This window comes from Sus scrofa, chromosome 14 (assembly GCF_000003025.6).
Source record: "Sus scrofa isolate TJ Tabasco breed Duroc chromosome 14, Sscrofa11.1, whole genome shotgun sequence".
NCBI lineage: Eukaryota > Metazoa > Chordata > Mammalia > Artiodactyla > Suidae > Sus > Sus scrofa.
This window is the reverse complement of record NC_010456.5, coordinates 71,265,534-71,292,507: the sequence shown is the minus strand read 5'-3', so window position 1 is coordinate 71,292,507 and position 26,974 is coordinate 71,265,534. Positions and strand designations below refer to the sequence as shown.

At 39.1% G+C, this 26,974-nt stretch overlaps 2 protein-coding genes across 10 annotated transcripts in view; one reads left to right on the top strand and one right to left on the bottom strand.

The window, feature by feature from the left end:
- MYPN (myopalladin) overlaps nucleotides 1-9,237 on the bottom strand; it is a 105,321-nt gene extending 96,084 nt beyond the window's left edge. The window contains exon 1 of the mRNA XM_021072494.1: nucleotides 9,155-9,237. The gene's annotated coding sequence lies outside the window, so the exon portion shown is untranslated. The remainder of the gene's footprint in view (nucleotides 1-9,154) is intronic.
- Nucleotides 22,991-26,974, top strand: part of HERC4 (HECT and RLD domain containing E3 ubiquitin protein ligase 4) — a 143,418-nt gene continuing 139,434 nt past the window's right edge. For 4 of the 9 annotated variants that reach the window (XR_002338528.1, XR_002338529.1, XM_021072876.1 and 1 more), the window contains exons 1-2: nucleotides 22,991-23,376; nucleotides 25,196-25,499. Coding sequence is in view for 5 of the 9 variants with exons in the window: in XM_021072874.1 (XP_020928533.1) it covers nucleotides 25,274-25,499 (226 nt within the window). In the remaining 4 variants the exon portion in view is untranslated. Of the gene's footprint in view, nucleotides 23,393-25,195; nucleotides 25,500-26,974 lie in introns of all 9 variants that reach the window. The other 5 variants (XM_021072873.1, XM_021072875.1, XM_021072871.1 and 2 more) reach the window with 2 other exon arrangements.

Genomic DNA, 26,974 nt, shown 5'->3' with positions numbered 1-26,974 from the left:
GTTAACAAATCCGACTAGAAACCATGAGGTTGCGGGTTCGATCCCTGGCCTCACTCAGTGGGTTAATGATCCGGAATTGCTGTGAGCTGTGGTGTAGGTCTTGGGATGCGGCTCGGCTCTGGCATTGCTGTGGCTCTGGCACAGGCCAGCGGCTACAGCTCTGATTAGACCCCTAACCTGGCAACCTCCATTTGCCACAAGTGGGAGCCCTAGAAAAGGCAAAAAGACCAAAAAAAAAAAAAAATCTTTAAGTACCTTAAAATCAGAGTAAGGATGCACATGAATCAAATTTAAGAAAGAGCCAGAAGTTCCCACTGTGGGGCAATGGGATTGGCAGCATCTCTGGAGTACTGGGTTCAACCCCCATCCTGGCACAGTAGGTTAAGGGAACCACGGGGTAGCTGTAGCTGAAGATTGGATCTGATCCCTGGCCTGGGAGCTCCATATACTGTGGGTCAGCCAAAAAGAAAAAAAGAAAAAAAATTGTGTTTAATAAGTAAGCAAAATATTAAAAAAAGAGAAAGATCCAGTGTCTGTTTTCAGAAATAAATAATAATAGTAACTAATACGGAATGATGCTTGGTTTTGAATTTGAGACATTGCTATATGCCCTGTTTGATTTGAACACAGAATGTTTAAAATACTTATCAGTGGTAATAGTAAGATGGTAAAATAAGAAGTCAAATAAATGCTATAATTAAGCAGAAAGTAATTGTATTTAGAGCCAGATTCCACCTCCACTACTTTTTATTTCAGAAACCTTAGGCAAGTTATTTAATTTCTTTATGCTTCAGTTTCCTCATCTCTAAAAAAGTGAAGGAAATAATAGGACCTTCCTCATGGGATTGCTGTGAGAATTAAGAATATTACCTGGCTCCTAGTAAGCAGCCAATAAATGTTAACCACCATTCTTACCATTATTTTCATAAAACGGTATATATTAAGCAAACATCTTGCAATCTGGCTTTGTGAAGTCACTGGGAGTGAAGTATACACAGTTGCGCTGAGCTGTAAACTCTAAGGAAAGGCCAAAGGCTGAATGGGCCACCTAGACTGATGACTCAGACACAGCAGCAGTTCAGGTTTCCAGACTGATTCAGTCCTTGGCTTCTATCCTGATGCTGACAACAAGAATGCCAATTAGTGCCAAGAGTGATGAGTCTTTTTTTTTTTTTTTAAACATGGGGTACTGTTCATTAGAGATTCAAATCGGGTCATTTACATCTTGTGTAGAACACCAATAGTTTAAATCTAACCAAGTTCAGATTTAAACCAATGACATGGAGGTAAAATGCTTCATATCTAGTTACTGTGCTCCTGAACCATCTGCTTCTGAATTCTAAATTCTCAACTCACCCACTGCCAAGGGGCTAAACATAGCTAAAGGATTTAAATTATAATTTGATCTGACAACCCAGGTATCAAACAAACCTACTTTAGCCAAATAAGTGGAGTGGTGACAAATATCACAGCAGTATATCCATTCTGTGGTATGTGCTTTATGACAAGAAAATAATAATTGAGGGTACTGGTACTGGTAAATATCTTATTTCTCATCTGATCTTAAAAAAGAATGTTAGCATAAGATTGGTATAAAACTTTAGGTTGACAATACTATTGTTAAGGTTAAGTGATTTAGAGAGGAGAAACCTAGGGACTTGAGGGATAGCTTAGTCTCATAATCTTGAAGTGTCTAATAGCCTAATGTTGAATGTATATAAATACTACATGAAATAAGATCAAGAAGATTTCTATCTACTGAATAAATGCTGCTAATGGTAATGATGATGAACTGGGGCAGATGTTAAATATAAGAACAATGATGTTTTACATCTTATAAATGCTTTAAGTACGAACACTACATTTGAAAGGTGTTTCATTGTTTTTTATTAGCTATTTCTCATCAGAGTCCTGTCAGCAGATCTCTTTAATACTCACGTTTTATATATGAGGAAACTGACATTAAAGTATAATTAACTAGTTAGAGTTACATAGCAACTCTATACTAAAAAAAAAAATCTGAGTATTGAGTTTTTATTTGCTTACATCACTCTTTTTTTTTTTTGCTTTTTAGGGCCGTACCTATAGGATATAGAAGTTTGCAGGCTAGGGATCGAACCAGAGCTTCAGCTGCTGCCCTGTGCCCACAGCCACAGCAATGTGGCGTCTGAGCTGCTTCTGTGCCCTACACCACAGATCATGGCAATGCCAGATCCTTAACCCAGAGTGTGGCCAGGGATTGAACCTGCATCCTCATGGATACCAGTCAGGTTTGTAACCTGCTGAGCCACAAGAGGAACTCCTAGATCACTCTTTATTGTATTTATCTTCATGTTTTGTTAAATTGTATCCACATACATGTGATATAAGAGTTATTGGAAATATCAGTTGATTTGTATACATTATATTTTACCCATCTCTGGATCAAATTCATACCAATAGATGAAATGCCTTAGCATAATTCTGTTCTATTTGATATTGTGAGAAAAGATCCTAATCAAAAATTTATTTGGGGGAGTTTCCATCGTAGTTCAGTTAACGAACCCAATTAGTATCCATGAGGATGCCAGTTCAACCTCTGGCCCCACTCAGTGGCTTAAGGGTCTGGCGTTGCTATGAACTATAATGTAGTTTGCAGATGCAGCTCAGATCTCACGTTGCTGTGGCTGTGGTGTAGGCCTGCAGCTGTAGCTCCGATTCCACTCCTAGACTGGGAACTTCCATATGTCGTACCTGCGGCCCTAGAAAGCAAAAAAAAAAAAAAAAAAAAAGAAAAAGAAAAAAATTATTTTTTGCCACACTTGTAGCATGTGGAAGTTTCTGGGCCAGGGATCAAACCTGTGCCACTGCAGCAACTTAAGCTGCAGAGCGACTGTGCTGGATTTTTAACACACTGTACCATAAGGGAATTCCTTTTTTTTTTTTTTTTTTTTTTTTTTATGGCCACAGCCAAGGCATATGGAAGTTCCCAGGCCAGGGATTGAATCCGAGCTACAGCTATGGCAACACTGGATCCTTTAACCCTTCTGTGTCAGGCCAGGAACTGAACCTGTACCTCGGCAGTGACCCCAGACACTGTAGTTGGATTATTAACCCACTGTGCTACTCCACACATTTTTTTTTTTTTTTTTTTTTTTTGCTTTTTAGGGCCACATCCATGGCATATGGAAGTTCCCAGGCTAGGGGTGGAATCAGAGCTACAGCTGCCGGCCTATGCCACAGCCACAGCAACCCAGGATCCAAGCCACATCTGCAACCTATACCACAGCTCGCAGCAAGGCTGGATCCTCAACCCACTGAGCGAGGCCAGGGATCAAACCCGAATGCTCGTGTGTTCGTTAACCCCTGAGCCATGAAGGGAACTTCCCCCCAAATTATGATAAATGTGCAGTTCTTTAGCATAAAGTTCATTCATGTTGTACAACCATCACCACTTTCCCTCGCCAGATTATTTTTTTTGTTTTGCAAAACTGAAACTTCACACCCATTAAGCAAGCAATAACTCTCTATTCCCCTTTACCTCTAGCCCCTGGCAACCACCACCTACTTCCTGTCCCTGTGAGTTTGACTACTTACAGTTCCAGCTAACTTCTTATGAATGTTCAAATGTGCTTTGTGTTTTTAAGGAAAGCTTAGGGGGAAATTCCTTAAATTGTTCATTTCTGATTAGTCTTTGAAGTAAGATTCTGTGAGGTTTCTGCCTGGAGGGTCCACATTTGGCTAGTTCTAGGTACTCTGGGGTTGTAAAGTTGTGAAATGGCTAGTATGTCACATGGGGGCCTCCAGTCTGCAGGGTGATTTATGATTGGCTCGCCTACCTTGCCAGTGCCCAAGATACTTCTGCAAACTATGGCAAGAAAGAGTTATTAGCATGTACTGTATTTCATCTCTCATATCCTTCATGTCTTAACATCTTTATACAATTATGATCACCTATTTTGTTTTTGTTTTCTTTGAAAGTTCTAAAGAATAAGACCTAGTAAGATGATGTCAGGGCAGCATAATTAAGGTATCGCAAGGGAAATTTTCTTTGTGATAAAATAGTAGTGGCTATATTTTTACACCATAGTTTTGTAGAGAGTTTTAAGCTATTTTATAATACTTGAGAGCACCTGGAGTGAACTCCAGCAAGGGTGAAAGCATTGGTTCCTAAAAAAAAATGTTGTGGATCTCCCAAGTGATTATCTTTTTTAATCCATTGATTTAGAAAATGCATAATGGCAAAAAGCAACCATAAATTTAATACTTATTTCCAATAAATTTGTTTTATTAATTGTAACACTATCTAATAAGTAATAAGTTTGTTCGGTTTTCAGACAATGCTTGACGTACACCTGGATTTGTGGACCCTTTAAAATTGCTTTATGGCCCACAAGTTGAGAATCACCGATCTAAGAAAAAAAAAATCAGGGTCTAGCTCCAGCTCTCACTCCCACTAGCTATATGACCTTGAGCTAATCATTCTGTATGCTTGAGTTCATCTTTTCAGTTATGGAAAAGTGGAGAAAATGTTTTGCTGACTTCAGAAGATTACAATGAGTAAAAAATAAGATAATGTATAAAGTATTTAAAAATCTAAATATAGTATGTATATATATGTGTGTGTGTATATAAAGCAGAAACTTTTAAAAGTGATGTATAAATACGAAAAAATTTCATGTTATAGGAAACACAGGAAGGCATCAGCCGAGCTCCTCTAACCTTCTGAAAGTTAAAATAGAAAATCAACATAATGACTAATGTATGTAAATTTAGGCACCTTATGAAAAGAAAAACTGTCATTCAAATATATTTATAGGATGTTCATAAAGAATTTTGTAATATGAGTTCCCTCTGTGGTGCACTGGGTTAATGTCCTGCTTGTCTTTGTGGAGGCCCTGGTTCAATCCCTGGCCTGGTACAGTGGCTTAATGACCTGGCGTTGCTGCAGCTGTGGCATAGGTTGAAGCTCTGATTTGGATTCAGTCGCTGGCTTGGGAACTTCCATATGATATTCGAAACAATACATTTTTTTTTAATGTGGATAGATTTTTTTTTTAATGTTCGAAACAGTATTTATAATATGACCGTGTTTTATTTTAATTTTTAAGAATTATAGTTGACTTAAAATGTACTAATTTCTATTGTATAGAAAAGTGACTCAGTCATACACACACACTTTTTTTTTTTTTTTTTTTTTTTTGTCTTTTGTTGTTGCTATTTCTTGGGCCGCTCCTGCGGCATATGGAGGTTCCCAGGCTAGGGGTTGAATCGGAGCTGTAGCCACCGGCCTACGCCAGAGCCACAGCAACGCGGGATCCGAGCCGCGTCTGCAACCTACACCACAGCTCACGGCAACGCCGGATCCTTAACCCACTGAGCAAGGGCAGGGACCGAACCCGCAACCTCATGGTTCCTAGTCGGATTCGTTAACCACTGCGCCACGACGGGAACTCCACAAGTCTGTTCTTTATGTCTGTGAGCCTGTTTCTGTTTTGTAGATGGGTTCATTTGTGCCATATTTTAGATTCCAGCTGTAATTGATCTCATGTGGTATTTGTCCTTCTTTTTCTGGCTTACTTCTCTTGGTATGATAATCTCTAGTTGCATCCATGTTCCGTATTACTGTGAATGGCATTTTGTTCTTTTATGGCTGAGTAGTATTCCATTGTATATATGTACCACATCTTAATCCATTCATCTGTTGATAGCCGTTTAGGTTGTTTCCATGTCTTGGCTATTGTGACTCGTGCTGCAGTGAACACAAGGGTGTATGTATGTATCTTTCTGAATTACAGTTTTTTCTGGATATATGCCCAGGAGTGGGATTGCTGAATCATATATTAGTTCTATATTTAGTTTTCTGAGGTACCTCCATACTGTTTTCCATAGTGATTGTACCAATTTACGTTCCCATGTGTTTTATTTTTTTAAAGTCTGGAGCACAATTTTCCAAAATGTTAAATGGTTATAAGTAGGTAGAGGAACTATGGAAGGTTTTTCTCTCATAGTTTTTCTTAGCTGTACTTTTTAAAAAAACCTTCTAATAAGGGTGTATTATATTTATAAAGGGAAAAAATAGTAAAAGTTGTACCCAAGGCAAGAAAAAACACTTCAAGGACACCAATAAAAAAGAAGGAGCAAAATTTGGCAGTAGCCTAACTGATGGTATCTATCTATCTATCTGTCTACCTATCATGTACTTATCTATCTACCCACCAATCTATCTGTTAAATATATGTATGTATATAAATATAAATATGTGTATATCTATATCTGAAGAAATAATTAGAATGACAAGCAGGAAAAGGAAATCAGAGAAGGAATTAGCAGTGTTCACCCAAGAGAGCCCTATCTGCTCCTGATGATGGTGCTGGCAGCCCCAGGCCAACACTCCTAGATAACATACCAGTTACTTACCTTGCTCCAATCCATGCTCATGCAGCAACTTTCTGATTTCAATTGTTTTTTTAAAAAAATAGATTTTAAAGAAAAAAGAATAAGTTGATGGGGGATATGCATTTGGTTTGCTCTGAAGCCATCTTTCTCATTGTAAATTTAACAAACTGGAATGGTGGATGCTGCATTACTCTCTTGGGAGTTTGGTTAATGTAAATACCTTGCTAAGGACTGAATCATTATAAGAATTTTGAAAATCAAATTAGGTTTCTGAGCTTGGATAGCTGAGGACCAGACGATGGAACCTGGTAATTTCATCAAGGTAATTATAAGTTTCAAGATCTTATGACAGCCAACCAACTGGACTTCCCTAAAATGCAACTCTATAATTCAGTGTGTGACCTTTAGCATGAAATAATACAAGACACACGTGTCTTGGAGACATTGCCTTAAGATATTTCCACAATTCGAACAATGATCCAGCTATGATCCAGCCTATCATCTCAGCCTGGAGTTTTAGATAAGTTGAGGACCAGAGAAAGTAAGTCAGTTATCTGAGATTGTAGTTGATATGAGCTCAAACTTGAAATTATAATTGGTGCCTCCTATTCCAGCATATGAAACTGTTTTCCATAACTTTTATGAATTAATATCACATCTGTAAAATGCACACATTCATGACTATATCTTCCTTTCCTGCTTTAAAAGGCATTTATTGAGTAACTGGTATGTTCAAAGCACTCTGCTAGGTTAAGATTTTCTTCCAGGCTGCTCCATATGTTTTATAATATGAGTAAATGTTTAACCCTGAGAGTAGGGCAGAGGAAAATACAACTATTTACTTCGAACCTAGTACCTGTTCCAGAATGATCTAGATACAGTCCATCTTCATTTATTATTTACTAAAACCTTAGGATACGTACCATATAAGTTTTCTAATGATACCTACCCTAAATGTCAAATCATATCCAAGATTATCAGTAAATGAAAATCACCTTCACTAAAAAGCATTTGTTAATCATATAATTCTACATACCACTGAAATGCCATTATAAATGAATAATCTGAGTAATGGGTAATAAATACTCACCCGGAATGGAGACTAGAGTCAATGACAATTCCGCTTTAGGATGAATCAATAGTTAATACTCCCGACAAAAGTTCTTGTCTCTCTTTCTACACAATAAGCATCCATCTCTCCCACCAAAACCAAAAAATAAACAAAACGACAACTCACAAAAAGACCACATATTGGAGTTCCTGTTGTGGCTCAGTGGTAACGAACCCAACTAATATCCATGAGGATGCGGGTTTGACCCCTGGCCTCTCTCATTGGGGGTTAAGTATCCGGCATTGCCATGAACTATAGTGTAGGTTGCAGACACAGCTCAGATCCCGAATTACTGTGGCCGTGGTGTAGGCCTGCAGCTGCAGCTCTGATTCCACGCCTAGCCTGGGAACTTCCATATGCTGTGGGTGCTGCCCTAAAATAAAAGAAGAAAAAAAAAAGACCACATATTGTAGCATTCCATTTGTATGACCTGTCCAAAATAGGCAAACCTACAGAAGCAGGTATAGATTTGTGGTTGCCTAGGATTGTGGATGAGGGGAGTGCTGGAAGAAAAGAGGAGTGGCTGCCATTGGGTATGGGTTTTGGAGGGAAGGATGATAAAATGTTCTACAATTGATTGTGGCAGTGGTTGCAAAACTCTGTAGATATACTAAAACATAGAGTTGTACACTTTAAATAAGTGCGTTATATGATAGGTGAATTACATCTCAATACAGCTGTAATTTTTTTTGAAAGTTCTGAATTTCTACTGTCCAATTACACAGTCCCTTCAGATCAGCCCTATGAGACACCTTCTTGATAGCACAGGAGGGTTTTACCATTGAGTAATAACTTCAAAAAATATAGGTAACATAAAAATGAATTACAGCATAGAAAATAGGCACTTATAAAAACTATAGTGAGTGATAGATAAATACCCTGACTTGGAATAACTCACTTACGCCATCACTGATCTAGTTCTTTATGAAACAATAGCAGCGAAAATCCTGGCCTCCTCCAGGATCCTGTTGTCTGTCCTCCACCAGCTCAACGACTCTGTACTTCGTCCACAAACAAAGCACATTGTTGCCTACCAAGTCCTATTTGTGTATTGCTAATCTTACCTTTTTGGCTCTGCAGTATCTCACCCCTTTATATGTATAAAGAGTACTTGGAAGTACTCTTTCCTCTTCCACATGGTTTTACAAATTTTCTTTTTTCTTTTTTTTGCTTTTTAGGGCCACACCTGTGACATATGGAGGTTCCGAGGGCAAGGGTCCAATCAGAGCTACAGCTGCCGGCCTACGCTCCTGCCATAGCAACATCAGATCCCAGCCAAATCTGCGACCTGCGCCACAGCTCACAGCAATGCCGGATCCTTAACCCACTGAGCAAGGCCAGGGATCGAACCTGCAACCAGTTTCAGATTTGTTTCTGCTGCACCACAACAGGAACTCCTACAAATTTTCTTTACTCCAACCCTTGAGAAAAAATAGCACCTATACACCCCAGAGAGGCCCAGTTCAAATAAGGTGCAAAGGGATAGTTCAGATGAATACCTTGGGTGAGGATGGGTACAAGAGTCTTTTTATTGCTATCTTAGTCATTATACTCCTGGAAGCACCTCTTTATTAAGCAATATTAAATCTTTCCATTGTCTGGACATTCCCTTAAGAAATCTCTTGCTTTACCTCCTAAGGTGAGATCCAGGGGCGGGGGGCTTACCTAGCACACACTGCAGTGGATCTCCACAGGCAGAGGAGGGTTCCACCGGGGCTCCTGGCCCTTCACCTCACTTGTTGAGTGCAGGGAAAGCTGCCGTGGCTGTCCCTTCCTGGGCTTGCCCATCCTGCTAATTTTAGGCTGCTTCCTCATGTGGCTGCCTTGGGTATCAGAGCATGTGGCTCCCCTCGGAGGAGCTATTTTCTCCTGTGAGTCTCATTTGTTTGTTTACAACTCTTCTCCCTTCTTCTTCCCATCCCCACTTCTGTGTGGTTAAGCTATTTCTTAGCAATAAGTAACATATCTTTCAGAATAACACTTCCTCTAATCTGAATTGATGCCTAAATTCAAGGGACTAAGGAAAACATTTTATATTCAATTTTAGTTGTACTTTCCAGATGTCAGATTTCCAAGTTAGGTTTATCTAACAAATATTCACTAGGTTTCTACTGTAGTAAGGTGTTAGATCATAGGGATACAGTGATGAACAAAGCACATGTATCTTTCACTGATGTAATTTTTATAACAGACCATCAACTTCTGTGTTCTGTGCTCTTTGTTAAGACATAGGAATAAATAAAAGTCAATAAAGCAGAGACCCTGTCTTCAAGTACCTCACAAGATATGTCAATATACATAGAGATTCAAAGAGGCAGGGATTATAAATTCCTGAGGCTTAGTTTTTATATAATGAATGGATTCACTCATTCAGTTAATCAGTAAAAATGGACTAGTGATTATTCTATGAACATGGTACTCTGCTAGGCATCAGAAGGAACAAAGAAAATACAAATCCTTCCCTTAGAAAGATTGTTTCCCAAGCAAGGAACAATTGCTCAAATGACAAATATTAATGTATGCTTATTTTATATATGTTTACAGTCTTTTTCCACTGAGAGCTTCTTAATTGTCTTTTTCCCTTAGAGACATTGTTTTGAACAACAATAAATAACATTTTCTATTTCTCATACATTATTATTCAAAGATAAAAATTTTGCCAACTGGAGCTACTGACTAATGTGAAACAATTTGTATTTTTTCATTCTTGGAGATACAAGGGTGAAAAGATCCAAGTTCCTGATCTTGAGCTAACAGTCTAGTGAGGGAGAAGACAAGCAATTGATTATATTGTAATAAGGCAATCTCTATAGCAGAGGATGGCAGCAGAGAGGAGGGTGGCTCCCAACATCAGAGACAGCAAGTCTTCATAAAGAAAGTATGTCCTGAGCTGAGTCTTGAAAAATTAGAACTTCACAAGACTGAGGGAACAACATGTAAATGTAGGAAAGGTGTGAGAGAGCAATTTCCTAGCTCATAAAATAAAGATGGGTGTGATTTGGAGAAGGTGGCAGGGAGAGGAGGATAAAGACTTGACTATGTAGGGTGCTGGATGCCTGATAATAACCTCAGATAAGATTTTAAGATGATCTGATCAAATCTGCATTATAAAAAGATTACCCCAGTGGTTGTGTGGATGAACCAAAGAGCCAAGACACAGGCTGTGGCAGATGTTCAGGCTGGGTTGATGATAGTTGGAACTGAGACCGTGGTAGGAGGACTGAAGGTTTAAGTAATTATAGCCACAGAGCAAAGAAATTATGTCTTTATATGTGTTATAGACATAATCAAACAAGTTGCTTATTATCTTAAAGGTTATAAATAAACATGTGCGGTAAACAAAATGCATATGCCAAGTAACATCTCAAGGCTCTCCTTTATATATTCCCCTGAGCTGTTCTCTAGAAGCCAGAGAGGTTTAACAGAACAGAAAAGCTGTTCTCTGGAGCCAGAGAGGTTGAAGAACCCAGAGAAGCTGCTCTAGGCAATCAAAGCATAGATGTTGAGTATCAGTATAAGAAGACACACCTGAATATTGTCAACTTAATTAGATTTTTCAAGGTGATGGAGTTGTCAATGTATGTGGTAATCATTTCATAACAGATATGTGTTATCAAATCATGACAGTTTTATATCTTAAACTTACACGATTTATATATGTCAATTACATCTCGATGCTGGAAAACAAGATTTTTATTCTACTTGAACAGAATAAGACTGAGAATATCCATTATTATATGTATGGATAATTGGCCCTGTAAGTTCATAGTCTGGGCATGTCTTCCACATGAACATAACTAAGCTCCCCAACACTTGGAAAAAGGTCCTTAGCACCTTGTTGAGTGAAAATAGTTTACAAAGCTCCAAGATCCATTGGGTAAACTTACATTGATTTCTATGTCTGTACAACATACTTGGAGTATGGAAAACTATCAGAATGATGGTAAATAATTGTTACCAGTTTATATCTCCTGGGATGGTAATTCTGTTATTTTCTTCTTAATATTTTACTGAAATGCTTAAGTTAATTATTAACAATAATCATTAATATTTTAAAACAAAATATATTTTATTTTTTCAATGAGAATTTCCCATACTAAAAAAATTTAAATTTAAACAGAAGAGTTTTTTTATTACTCAATGAATTTATTACATTTAGAGTTGTGCAATGATCATCACAATCCAATTTTATAAGATTTCCATCCCACAACCCCAGCGCATTCCCCCCACCCCCTGAACTGTCTCTTTTGGAAACCATAAGTTTTTCAAAGTCTGTGAGTCAGTATCTGATCTGCAAAGTAGTTCATTCTGTCTTTTTTTCAGATTCCACGTCAGCGAAAGCATTTGATGTTAGTGTCTCATTGTCTGACTGACTTCACTTAGCATGATAATTTCTAGGTCCATCCATGTTGCTAAAATTGCCATTATTTCGTTCCTTTTAATGGCTGAGTAATATTCCATTGTGTATATGTACCACATCTTCTTGATCCCCTCCTCTGTCAATGGACATTTAGGTTATTGCCATGTCTTGGCTATGGAAAATAGTGCTGCAGTGAACACTGGAGTACATGTGTCTTTGTGAGTCATGGTTTTCTCTGGATAGATGCCCAAGAATGGGACTGCTGGATCAAATGGTAGTTCTATGTTTAGATTTCTGAGGAATCTCCATACTGTTTTCCACAGTGGTTGCACCAATTTACAATCCCACCAACAGTGTACTAGGGTTCCTTTTTCTCCACACCCTCTCCAGCAGTTATTGTTTGTAGACTTTTTGATGATGGCCATTCTGGCTGGTGTAAAGTGGTACCTCCTAGTGGTTTTGATTTGCATTTCTCTAATCATGAGTGATGTTGAACATCTTTTCATGTGTTTTTTGACCATCTGTATGTCTTCTTTGGAGAATTGTCCCAAGCAGAAGAGTTTTATGTTAAATAAACAAAAGTCTTATCCAAACTATTTGTAACCAGAAGAAGGATGATACGGTATTTCACCTTACCAGAGATTCAGTGTATAATTTTGTCTTCTGATGACGCAGTACTTTAAAAAAATGTTTTCCATACTAAGAACAACTCTAAAACTCACCATTCCACAGAATTTCTATTTTATTGTCAATGCTTTCAGAGCTTGCAGATGGGAGCAGTTTGAAAGCTGCTCTTTGGGAGTTAGCTTGCTGGGTAAGGCTTCCTTTTAAAGATTGAACAGATGAAGTTTGCTGTTTGTTGAAAGTGAACAGCGCACAACCCTTCAATTCACCTCTTAATATCCCTATGTTTACGAAGAATGATTCTTCTCTTTTTTGAAAAGTAAAACAGCAGCTTGAACTGCATGGCATTTTTCTTGGGCAAACATTTCTGTCATTTTGATATGGTTAAACTGTATTTAGGCAATGTGGAGGTGGCAACTATAATTTGTCTTCTAGGAACACTCTGTCCTTCCCAGTCACTACTGCTCAACTGTGCCTTCAGGCTATCAGATCTTACATTGAGACTATAAAAATACATTTTCAAACTCTAATGAAAATCTGTCCATAAAAATGTCTGTGTTTTATTTATTTCTAAATGTCAGCTATTATGGCAAAATCTATTTTATTTTTCCAAAAGAAGAATGAGTAGCAGTACACATTTTTTAAAAATTTTCAATCGGTGTGTATAAAACCTGTCTGTATGCTGAAGACAACCAACAGTTGGTTCTAGAGTACATAAGGAGTAATGGGGATTGGGGAGAGAGGGAGGGAGTTTAAAAAGCTTTTCTGTCCTCTTCTTTCTGTGGCTTCTCGGTTCCTTTCATAAGATTTTTTTCTTTTTCTTTTAGTTTTTTTAAATTGTAGTTGATTTACAATGTTGTGCCAATTTCTGCTGTACAGTAAAGTGACTCAGTCATACATATATATAATTCTTTTTCTCATATTATCTTCCATCATGTTCTATCCCAAGAGATTGGATAGAGTTCCCTGTGCTATATAGTAGGACCTTATTGTCTAAGCATTCTAAATATAATAGTTTGCATCTACTAACCCCAAACTCCCAGTCCATCCCATTCCCTCCTCCCTCCCTTAGCAACCATAAGTCTGTTCGTTATGTCTGTGAGTCTGTTTCTGTTTTGTAGGTAGGTTCATTTGTGCCATATTTTAGATTCCATGTATAAGTGTTATAATATGGTAACTGTCTTCTCCTTCTGACTTCACTTAGTTTGAGAACCTCCAGCTGTGTACATGTTGCTGTGAATGGCATTTTTTTCTTTCTTTTTATAGCTAAGTAGTATTCCATTGTATATGTACACCACATCTTAATCCATTCATCTGTCGATAGACATTTAGGTTCTTTCCAATTTCATATGATTTTTAATGCTTAATTAAGAATCTGAGGAGTTCTTGCTGTATCATAGCGGGTTGTCTTGTCTCTGGTGGTGTGGGTCTGATCCTCAGCCCAGAGCAGTGGGTTAAGGATTTGGGGTTGCCACAGCTGTGGCACTGTCCACAGTTGTGGCTTGGATTCGATTCCTGGCTCGGCAATTTCCATATGCTATGGGTGTGGCTAAAAAAGAAAAATAAAGAATCTGAGAAGTTCCTAATGTGGCACAGGGGAAACTAATCTGACTAGTATCCATGAGGATGCAGGTTTCATCCCTGGCCTCACTCAGTGAGTCCGGGATCCGGCATTGCCGTGAGCTGTGGTGTGGGTCGCAGATGCAGCTTGGATCCTGCATCGATGTGGCTGTGGTGTAGGCTGGAAGCTGTATCTCCCATTCGACCCCTAGCCTGGGAACTTCCATGTGTCTTGGATGTGGCCCTAAAGAAAAAAAGTGATAATTGAGTAAGACGCATAGCAAGCCTGTTTCTTTTATACCATTACTTTGAAAGCTATTAATCGAGGATTCAATATGAAGATAATTATGTTGTGGTTATTTATTTATTTATTTTGCTGTGGTTAATTTCTACTCAAAGAAGTTGTATGGTTAATTTGACCAAAACCTGTAGTTACAATTAGTTTTACTCCTGTTCCTATTTGAGGACAGTGAGGCATGCCACTTAGAAAACATGTATATATCTTGGAGGTCCCTGGTGGTGCAGCATATTTGGCATTGTCACTATAGTGGCTTGGGTCGCTGCTGTGGTGCAGGCTCGATCCCTGGCCTGGCAACTTCCGAATGCCATGGGCACAACCAAAAGGAAAAAATATATATATATGTTTGTGTGTGTGTGTGTACATGTGTGTATGTATGTGTGTGCATGTGTGTGTGTTTGTGTGTGTATAATCTCACCCTTTGACTTGATGAGGGTTATATTGCTGATTTTCTTTGGTATAGGACCTAGCACAAAGGACAAAATCAAGTAAACTTTCCAGATTTCATATTTCTGACAGCTAAATTAAACATTCAAACCTCAAATATGTCTATTTATTAATTTATTTTATGGCTGAACCTGAGGCTTATGGGAGTTCCTAGGCCAGGGATTGAATCTAAGCTGCAACTGCCGGCAACACCGGATCCTTTAACCTACTGTGTGGACCTGGAGATTCAACCAGCACCTCTGCAGTTGACCTGAGTCACTGCAGTTGGATTCTTTTTTTTTTTTTTTTTTTTTTTGGTCTATTTAGGGCCACGTCTACGGCATATGGAGGTTCCCAGGCTAGGTAGGGATCGAGTCGGAGCTGTAGCTGCTGACCTGTGGCACAGCAACGCTGGATCTGAGCTGCAACTGCAGCCTACACCACAGCTCACGGCAATGCTGAATCTTTAATCCACTGAGCGAGGCCAGGGATCGAGTCCATGTCCTCATGGATACCAGTCGGGTTTGTTAACCACTGAACCACAGTGAGAACTCCATCTTTTTTTTTTTTTTTTTTTTTTTTTAATATTTTTTGGCCATGCCAGCAGCATATGGAAGTTCCTAGGCCAGAGATCAAACCTGCATCACAGCAGTGATCCAAGCCAATGCAATGACATCGCCAGATCCTTAACCTGCTGTGCCACAAGAGAACTCCTGAACTTGGAATGTCTTTATAAGACACTTTAGAATCAGTAGCAACAAAATAGCTCGATTTGCTACCCAAAGGTTTGATTATTAAGCTCCAATAGTTGAGATTCCTCCTCCTTTTTTTTTTTTTTTTTTCTGTCTTTTGTCTTTTTAGGGCCTCACCTACAACGTATGGAGGTCCCCAGGCTAGAGGTCCAATCAGAGCTGTTGCTGCCGGCCTACACCAGAGCCACAGCAGCGCCAGATCCAAGCCTCATCTGTGACCTACACCACAGCTCACGGCAACAGCGGATCTTTAACCCACTGAGCGAGGCCAGGTATTGAACCTGAAGCGATAATTGAGTAAGATGGATTCATTTCCACTGCACCAAGATGGGAACTCCGAGATTCCTCCTCCTAAAATTGCTATTTTAATTGTTCTCTTTAAAAGAAAAACACATAAACTTGAAAGATTCATATGAGTATAGATCCCACACTTCATACTATATTTCTTTGGTAATACTCATGATAATTAGAACTCATGCAATTTTCATCTTATGATTGCTATGAGATAAAATTAATTTTAAAGTATAGTTCAAAAAAAAAAAAAAAAAAAAAAAAGGAGTTCCCGTCGTGGCGTAGTGGTTAACGAATCCGACTAGGAACCATGAGGTTGCAGGTTCGTTCCCTGCCCTTGCTCAGTGAGTTAACGATCCGGCGTTGCCGTGAGCTGCAGACATAGCTTGGATCCCGCGTTGCTGTGGCTCTGGTGTAGGCCGGTGGCTACACCTCCGATTCGACCCCTAGCCTGGGAACCTCCATATGCCGCAGGAGCGGCCCAAGAAATAGCTAAAAAGACAAAAAATAAAAATAAAATATAGTTCATCATACAGTCAACAGTTTGTTTTTAAAAACAATTTTTTAATGGCCACAAGCCCTGGCACTCCCCCCCAAAAAAGTCCCCCCAAACCACAGTCATTTTGAGCACTTTCTCTGCTTAGAAAGTGTAGTAACTGGAATAATCACCCTATAATTTCAAAGGCATGAACACATCCCCACATACTGGTCAACGGCCACATTACATGTGATTATTTTTCAGGCTTATGCCTGTTTGAATGCCAGCTGAATTCCTGTGATTAGGGGATGGAAAACAAGCACAAAGAAATTACAGAGAGATATAAAAAGAAGCATTTAAAAATGTTTCAGGTATTCATAATATGATCATTACTACTCTGTCACATTGGGAGACTGAGAAGGAAATTGGAGTCAGAATGTAAATTTAGAGCAGGAAAGGACATTGGCATAAAATAATGAAAGTTGAGAAGACTTACAAAAGCAAAAAAAAGAAAGTTGAGAAGGATTCTATAATAAATTGTTTTTATGTTGTTGGTTAAGTGCCATGTATTATAACATATTATCAATAAAATAGTTTTGGTTGCATCTATTAAAATGAAGGGCAAATCTTCTGTGCTTTCTCTTTTATGTGGCTGAAGAGCATTCTTTCTCATATCTCACTCACTTCTGGGCTAGGCCCATACATACTAGGGCTAGGAAAAGGACTTTTTACAATGAAATTCAAAAGTAAGAAAAAAATTGTTTGAGCTGAATTGTGTCCCCCACTACCCCAATTCTTATGCGGATGTCCTAACCTCTAGTGCCTCAGCTTATGACTGTATTTGAAGATGGGGCTTTAAAAAGATAATTAAGGGAGTTCCCACTGTGGCACAGTGGGTTAACAATCCAACTGCAGTGGCTTAGGTCCCCATGGAGGTGTGGGTTTGATCCCCGGCCCAGCACATTGGGTTAAATGATCTGGGATTGCTGCAGCTCAAATTCAATCTCTGGCCCAGAACTTCTATATGCTGTGCATATGGCCATAACAAAATAAAATAAATGTAATTAAGGCAAAACTAAAATGAGTGGGCCCTAACCCATTTCGTCTGGTGTCCCTATAAGAAGAAAAGTCTAGGACAGAGAGAAAACACAGAAGGAAGAATGGCCCTGTGAATACCCAGGGAGAAGGTAGCCATTTGTAGGTCAAGGAGAGAAGCCTCAAAAGAAACCAAACCTGCCACCATCTTGATGTCTTGACTTCTAGCCTCCAGAACTGTGAGAAAATCAGTCTCCCTTGTTCAAGCCACTCAGTCTGTAGTGGTTTTTTTTGTTTGTTTGTTTTTTGTTATGGCAGCTCTACCAAACTAATAGAGAAATATACTCTTGATTTTTCAAACTTAAGGCCAAAACAGACCACTTCATTTTTCCTACTTTAAGCCTGTCCTTCTCCCTCTTACTCACCAGCCATCATCATCTTGGTACATGTGCTCAAGTCAGAAAACCATCAGCAGCCCAGCACTCCTCCCATTTTCTGATCCCCTACACACTATCTGGCACAACTCTGTTAATCCTATTCCCAAAGTATGTTTTAAATCTACCTTCTTCTCTTTCTCTCCAACACAACTACCTTATTCCCCACTGCTATTCCCTCCCACTTGGATTGTTGCAAAAGCCTCCTAAACAATCTAAATTTATCAGTGTTCACCCTTTTTTGTTGTTTTGTTTTTTGTCTTTTTAAGGCTGCACCCGTGGCCTATGGAGATTTCTAGGCTAGGAATCTACACCACAGCCACAGCAACTCCAGATCCAAGAAGCATCTGTGACCTACACCACAGCTCATGGCAACGCCAGATCCTTAACCCACCCAGGCCTCAAACCTGCGTCCTCGTGGATGCTAGTCAGATTTGTTTCCAGAGTGATGACGGGAACTCCAAATGTTCACCCTCTTGTAATTCAGCAATCCTGTCCAGTTAAGCAGCAAAAGTAATCTTTTTTTTTTTATTACTCAATGAATGTATTACATTTATAGTTGTACAATGATCATCACAATCCAATTTTATAGGATTTCCAACCCACAACCCCAGCACATCCCCCACCCCCCAAACTGTCTCCTTTGGAGACCATAGATTTTTCAAAGTCTGTAAGTCAGTATCTGTTCTGCAAAGAAGTTCATTCTGTCCTTTTTTCACATTCCACATGTCAGTGAAAGCATTTGATGTTGGTGTCTCATAGTAACCTTTTTCTTAATACATATAATCATTGCCCTCCTCTCCTCTCTTAAAACCCCTGAGCAGTACTTAGAATAAACTCCTTAATGCACCCTACTTGATCCAGACTCTGACTGCCTACCACCAAACAGATCCTGTAACCCTGTTCTCCATCTACACTAATTTTCTTTCACTGCCTGGAAAATGCCAAGTTCTTTGCTGCCTTAAGGGCTTCTTTGCTTTTCTCCCTCCGTCTAGAACATCTTCTCGACCCCACCTTCACAGGGCTTGATCCTTTTCTTTGTTTTCAGTTTTAATAGCAGCTCCTCCACTGAAGTCTTCACTGTCCATTCTTTTTCAAGGAATTTATTATTCTCCATCTTTATTCCTTCTTTATTTCCTTATCATTTACTACAAATCAAAATACTTTTGTTTGTGTGTCTACTTGTTTTTTCCTATCTCTATGACTAGAACTGGGAGGGCAGCACAGAGTAGGTGTTCAGTGAAGATTTGTGGAAGAATCTTGTAAAAGATCTGACTGCCGTGTGTATATTCTGAGTTGAAGCCATAATACTAGGTCAAAGGCCAAAGAGAAAGGATGACCATGGCGATCATAAGACAGGGGATTAAAAGTGCAGGGAGGAACTCAGAGAGGAATAGAAGAAAATGTGACCATGCAACTGTTTGATTGACAGCCCTAATCTTGGAAAGCAAGAATGTGAAAAATGACTAGGGGAGGCTTTTCCTGTTCTCCACTCAAGGTGGAATCTACAACATGGTTGCAATAGGTGACAAATACTTTTGGACAGTACAATCTTGTTCTTTCAAAGTTAACAATAAAAGGACTAACTTTGCTATACATTTCATTTCCCCTTTGTTGGAACGTATGTTGGTTTTAATTTTTGTTATTAGAAATAACATGACAATAAACATCTATGTTCACATTTTTATTTGCCTGCCTCTTTGTTTTTATTTCTCTCATGTACTAGAATTGGGAGAGTGGTACACAATAGGTGCTTAATAAAGATTTGTTAAGTGATCCTTCTGTTTCCTTATTTCTTTAGAACAGAGTCCAGAAATGATATAATGTAGGTAAGTGGTTTAGTGCAATGTCTCACGATAAATATTGCTATGATTTGGAACTATTGTTAAGTGAAATTTACTGACACTTGAAACATATCACCAAATTTATTTATAAAAATGTTGTGATAATTTACAATATTGTCAGCATCATGAATTAATTAATTCAATAAATAATTTCTGAGCACATGCTATATGCCGGGAACTGATCAAGGTATTAAGGAATAGAGCACTGAGGAAAAACTCCTGCCTTTATGGAGTCTTCTTTCCAGTGAAAGAGATAAACGTTTATATATCTACCTATATACTATATACTTATAGATGGCACATAATTATTTAAATTTATCCATATATGACATATGTAATATAATAAGTATATTATACATTTGTGTATAATACAATAAACATCAGGTGGTAATAATAATAACAGATACAAGAGAAAATAAAGTAGAATAAAATTATAGAGCGTGAGGGGTAGTTTTTTGGATAGGTTGGTCGGGGAAGTCTGGAGAGATGACATGAGCAGAGATTTGAATGAAGGATGTCAGGAGGGGTACAGCACAAGCAATATGGCTGATGAAAGGGAGCATGGGGAAGAGGGGGACAAAATGAATACCTATTTTAGTGGTCTCTCAACAGTCTGAGCATTTTTAAAAAATGAAAATAACACAAAAAGTAAAACAATTTTATTTTTGTTCTAAATTAAAATTATATTGGAGTTCCTGTTGTGGCTCTGTGGGTTATGAACCCGACTAGCGCATGCAGGTTTGATCCCTGGCCTCACTCAGTGGGTTAAGGATCTGGCGTTGCCATGAGCTATGGTGGAGGTCACAGACCAGCTCGGATCCCATGTTGCTGTGGCTGTGGTGTAGGCCGGCAGGTACAGCTCTGATTTGACCCCTAGACTGGGAATTTCCATATGCTGCAGGGGTGGGCCAAAAAAAAATTATATCGTTATTGGTGATATGGAATGCTTTCCCAAATGGTCTCTTACTACTTGTAGTTTAGGAGAGATGATATTAGTAATACTAAAAGGTAACATTTACAAACCACTGGCTTTATTCAAGGCACTGTACATGTTATTAAATCTTCACAATGAAGTGAGATATGGATTATTAACTTCGCCCACTTATAGAAATTGTGACTGAGGAGTTATTTTCTGTAAAACAGACTATTAGTAAATGCCTGTAGGTGTCTTTGAGAGGATAGAAGGATAGTGGCCTGCAGGCTCAGGCTCTGAATCCAAACAAACCAGCACCACAAGCCGATACTCATCATCAATTACTCATGCTGCTTTTATACAACAAATTCACATTATCCTAATAACCTTCTGCTCCTATGCTTGTCTCACTTTAAAGGTAATTATAGGCTACTTTCTAAGATCTTACATCATAGTTTCATAGATTTATAAGGTTAAAAGTAACATATAGAAAATTCCATTTCACTTTTTATACGCAAGACCTGTATTTTAGAATATTCTAAATAAAATATCTTATTCCAGAGAATGAGTATCTATAAATTCCCAAGTTATTCATATAGTATGACAAGACAAATGTAAAATTTGTGGCTTATTTGTGTACAACTTAATCTAATTTCAAGGTTAACTGCTTTTCTAGAAAATTAGAATATTATTTATCAAAACCTACATAAAATAATTCTAGAAAGAGATGCATCTGTGTGGCAGAGATAGCTGTCCACTAATTCATGCTCTCTTCTACGGTTTAAAGTGATACCTGGGAACTCAGACAGGGATTATGTTTCCTAGTCCCCTTGCATATAGGTATGTACTTGTTGCTAATATTATGTGTGCAGATGTGATATGTGGCACCTCCCAGACAAAAGTTTTAAGAACATCAGTTTTCAATCATTAGGAACACCCACTTTGAATGTGAAAAAGATACAAAAAATAGTTTTATTATGTTCCTGCTCATATTTTGGTGTCATTTGTTGCAGCATCAAGTACATATCTTAAAGATCCCAAATCCCATAACTTCCCCTTTAATGATACATTCTGAGGCATCAAGGCATGATAGTTAAAAGACAACAAAAGGCCTATGAGGACAATGAAGCTATCAAAATAAGAATTCAGTATGTTTCATGGGCATCACCACCACTCCTAATGTTGAAATTATGCTTCCTTTGCTCAAGTATCTTATAATTTTACTCTTATTTCTGTAAGAAATTAGGTTGTGCATTGTACTGGGTTTTCCAGAGTTAAAGTCCTAGCCTCCAGTACCTAAGAATGTGACCTTATTTGGGAATAAGGTCTTTGCAGATGCAATCTGGGTAAAAAGAGGTCACAATGGATTAGGGTGGGCCCTAATCCAATGACTGGTATCCTTATAAGAGGAAAATTGGGACATAGAAACACAAGGAAGAACACCATGTGGACATGGAGGCAGGGATTAGAGTGGTGGTGTATCTACAAGACAAAGAATGCCAAGGTTTGTCAGCAACCACCAGAAGCTAGGAGAGATGTATGGGCAAGATTCTCTGCCTGCGACCCTAAGAGAGACCCAATCCTGCTGCCACCTTGAGTTCAGACTTCTGACCTCCGTAAGTGTGAGACAATAAATTCCTATTGTTTCAAGCTACTGAATTCGTGGTATTTACAGTATTTTGTTATGACAGCCTCAAGAAACTAATACACATACATATTCCAGCAGAGAGACACTTCCCAACCTGAAATATAATTTTCACTGAGATAAAGAAACATGGCTTACTGTGGAATTATTTCTAGGTTCTCAACATCCACTCTAAGATGAGGTACTAGAAGTCTAACAAAATTTCAGGAGTGCCTTGTTTCAAGTTTTCTTCCTTAACTGGTCTAGGAAATCTGGATTTCGCTTTTATAAGGCAGGGCTCTAGCCATACACGTTATTTAATTTTCCCTGAATGAAGGAGGCCCTTCATTATAAGTTTATCTCCCAGGGTGAGTGCAGAAAATTATGGCAGCCTTCACTTTATCAGGAACCTTAACGCCAGAAGGTTCCATCATTGCCCTGAATACATCTGGCACAACCCAGATTAGCTCCAGCTGAGGCTAAGGGATGACATAAGAGACTTCGCCAGCCTTTGTATCCGTATTTGTGATGTCTGTGATGCTACTTCAAATTCTCCTTGGATAATGGAATAAAAAGAAAGACTGGAACCAATATACGAAAAGGAAACTTAGCCAAAAAACGAAGAGATTTCCTTCACTAAAAGATTCCTGTGCACGCTGAAACGCTTTTATAAGTCACACCAAACACCCGGTTTGACGTGCAAACTTCAGCTTCTGTATTCGGGGACTTCCTCTTGAGCAAAGGCAAAGCGGCATACTGCGCAAGCGTCCGGCTTGGTTTGCCCTGGGAGAATTCCGGCGCAGGCGCCCGGGCCGTGAAGTGGGTGGGCTCACGCGCGTGCTCCGAGGTTCACTTCCGGCCAACCCCTCCCCCTCCCTCGCGTTACCACCTCCCCTTCTCCATTCTCCTCCCCTGTCTTTTCCTCAACTCTCCCCACCCCTACGCTCTCCGCCCCACTCGGCTTCTGTCCTTCCCCTCCCGCTCTATCCGGGTCGCCGACGGCTGTCTCTGGACTGGACAGCGGTGGCGGCTGCTTTTCTCTGAGGAGCCCGGTAAAGTTTCACAGGCGCCGGGGAGGGGAGCAGCGGAACAGCTTCACTGACGCCGGAGGAGCTCTGGTGTTCGCCGCCACTGGCTGAAGGAAGAGAGCCCGGGAGCTGGAGACCTGCCTCAGCTGCCGCGCTGCCTTGCTCTCGGGGAAGGCGCCGCCCCCCGTCGCCCTGGGCTTCCCTTGCCTTGAGGGGCCGGGTGAGTCGTTGCCCCGGTGGGTTCGGGGGCGTGTGACGGCGTTAGGGAGGGGGGAGGCCGGGCTGGGCGGATACAGGCCGGCCTGGCGCAGGGTGCTTTCTCAGCGTTTCCTCGGGGTTGGGGGTGGGGGACTGGGGCAGCGTCGGGGGCCCCTGGCCCGGGAGTTGGAATGTCGCACCTCCCTGGGGAAGGGCCTCTCGGGGACCGAGGGCCGCCGAGGTGCCGAGCCTCATCCGCTGGCCTCTGGGGCTGCTGCGAGCTGGCGGGAGGGCGGCTGCCGTGGATGACTGGTCGGCCCGCGAGGTTGGGTGTGTGCAGATGATTTTTCTCCCCCGGTCTCCCTGAGCCGATCTGAGTGCACGTTCAAGGAATGGTGGGAAGAAACTGCTTCTCATTCTCCTACCTGTTGCTGGCGAGAGGACACCTTTCCCATACCCTCTGACTTTTTAAAGGAAAGAGATGGTTAAACCTCGTGCCGGAATCGGGGATTATTTTCCTGTCTTAAAAAAAACTAATAAAATAAATAAAAACAGTGTAGAAGACAGTGTAGAACTCTCTGGAACTATCGAGTTCTGATGCCCCAAAAGAATGAAATTAAAGTTTTCCTAATGGATGGTTCATGGAATGAGACAGCATCAGCACTTGCTAGCCCTAGCGTAGGAAAGTTGGGTTTTGAAACTTAGGTTCTCTGTAAGGAATGTGGGTAACTACAGCAAGAATAAGGCTGACTTCCTGTAATTGTGTTATTTAGTAACACGATGTGTCTAAAAATCTGTGTAGTTTTAGATGAAGTGAATTCTTTGTTACCCATGTCTTTATAAGCGAAGAAATAGTCAGTGTACTGGAAAGTTCTACAGATTTCGCCACCAATCAGTGACCCAGCCCCCATTCCTATTCTTGAAATATCGGTAGTGCCAGAGTTGTTTGCAGTTTTTTTTTTTTTTCCCCATCTTCGAATAATTATCTCAGAGGTATAGATAGATATTCATTGCCCCAGGGAAATATTTTTCAGTCACGGTTACCACTCGTAATAGAAAATACTGGATTTTTTGGGGGGGAGGAAACCTTGATTTTTAAACTGCATACTTTCTTTTGTATTATAATTAGGTATATTGGTTTAGTTTTAAAATTAAATTAGTAGTGAGTCGGAGTGTTAACATTGATTTGTAAAGTGTGACCTTTGGAGGTGATTTTCTTTTAAGATCAGAGCTTGACTAGAGAATCATAGTTTTCCCTGGGGTCTATTAGTATGAATAGTTGGAAGAGTCATTTAAGTTGTGGGAAATTTAAAGTTTCCATTATTGGTTTAATTTTTCTAGTACAAATAAGAACTTCAATTTTTGGTTAGTGTGGAGGTAGGTATTAGAAGGTCTAATTATTCTGTGACTTGAGGGAGATTACAAAGGTTTATGTATGCTATTGCAAGGTTTTCACTGAGTATATATCTGATTTGGGGGGGGCAGTGGATAAATGTCATTTCTTGCGCTGACTGAAACTATTCAAAGAGAAAAGGTTAATTTCATTGGAGTTCTTAATATTTCAATTAGGTTAGTATATCATAAGAAAACAGAAAGTCATATTTAGTTAATATTTTAAACTTTGCAAAGAATCGTGGGGAGTGATGTATTTTCCTAAACATTTCTATATGATATACTTTTAAGATTTACAACTGATTGGTTTTTGAAACTGAATGGTACTTATGTAGCACATTATAGACTTCATGTTTACTGCATAGTAATTATTGTAGCCTAGCACTTGAAAGAGCAATTATACATTATATTTTCTTTGAAGTCATGTTAACTTTTTTCTGTCTTCTCAGACATAGGGATACCTCCAACTTGCCAGTGTTTCAGAAGGGAGTTTTTATTGAAACTGGAAGACCAAGAGAATTACAAACATGTTGTGCTGGGGAAATGCATCTTTTGGACAGCTAGGCTTGGGTGGAATTGATGAAGAAATCGTACTAGAGCCCAGAAAAAGTGACTTTTTTATAAATAAAAAGGTTCGAGATGTAGGATGTGGACTCAGACATACAGTATTTGTTCTGGATGATGGAACAGTGTACACATGTGGATGTAATGATCTAGGACAGCTAGGTCATGAAAAATCCAGAAAGAAACCAGGTAAGTTGAAAAATTTTTGTTTGCTATTGCTAATAATTACATCATTTAAGTTTGAAATGTCAAAAAGTTTCTCTAGTCCTAAACCCATGTCATGGTTTAAAAGCAGACTAGAGTTTAAATATGTCCTTTACATTTGCATGCTTCTAAGTACTTTAATTATTTTGTGGTTTCTTTTAACAACTGCTATTACAGACTTTTAAGTGGTTTCAGAACAATTAAGGTGATGTAAAACAGAGAAAACCACCTGCTGAACAGTGTATAAATCTTCTTTGGGGCCGAGTATATAGGTATAGAATCTACAGTATGTAGGTTCTCTTTTGTAATTACTGTTCAGCCACCCTGGGCAGGTTTTAAATGTGTAATTTACCGTGTTGTTTTCTATACATCAGAAAGGAAAAATAAGATGCAAGCTTTTTCTACTTTCATTTACTTGCCTAAAATATATTCTCATTTTTCTTGTGTTCTCCCTATTGTTTTTTAAATACATGATTTTATTTAGTTTGAAATATCTTTTATTCCCCTAGTCTCCTACTTTCAAGTAATAACATTAGCTCTTAAAGTTTGTGTCTATGAGATGTCCTGATTATGTAGTAACCATATAAGCCAAATTTAAAATAATTTATAGCAGGAGTTCCAGTTGTGGCTCAGTGGTAACAAACCCGACTGGTCCTTACAATCCCTGGCCTTGCTCAGTGGGTTAAGGATCTGGCTTTGCCGTGAACTGTGGTGTAGGTCTCAGATGCAGCTCAGATCCTGCATTGCCGTGGCTGTGGCGTAGGCCGGCAGCTGTAGCTCTGATTCGACCCCTAGCCTGGGAACTTCCATATGCTACACGTGCGGCCCTAAAAAGCAAAATAAATAAAATAATTTATAGGGTAATGAGAAATTTGAGGAATCTGGTCACATCTTAAATTCTGTTTTCCTGGATATACATATTTTAAAATCAGATATTACCACACTTAGAAAATACTGTTTCTGTGAATTTCGCTTTCAGTGTTAACTAAAGTTAATTCCTAAGATGATAAATTCAGATACGACTAGCTATGCTGATTTAGTTTCTTTTAACTTTAACAGCAATGGCACCTAAGTATTTTCTACAGCAGATACTTTTCTTTACCACATCATTATTTATGTGGTTTTTACTGTTAGTCTACTTTTGAGAGGTTAATATATATATAAAATATTAAGCTATTAAATTAAGGCATGTTACTCATTTTTCATACCATCTCACCACCATGGCAAGTCTCACTTTTCTAACTTGTAAAAGCTGTATGGTTTTCATCTTTTCTTTGTTGCTAGGGTTTTAATCTCTTTTCTTCTATTTTAATTTGTAATTTAATTTTTTTGGATAAATGGTAGTGATGCTTAATACAGTAGCTTAATTATTGCAAAACTCAAAGTAAATGGTAGCTTTCTTGTACTCTATGCCAGAAAGAGTATTTTATGGATTCTTACCAGATTTTCATAATCTTAGG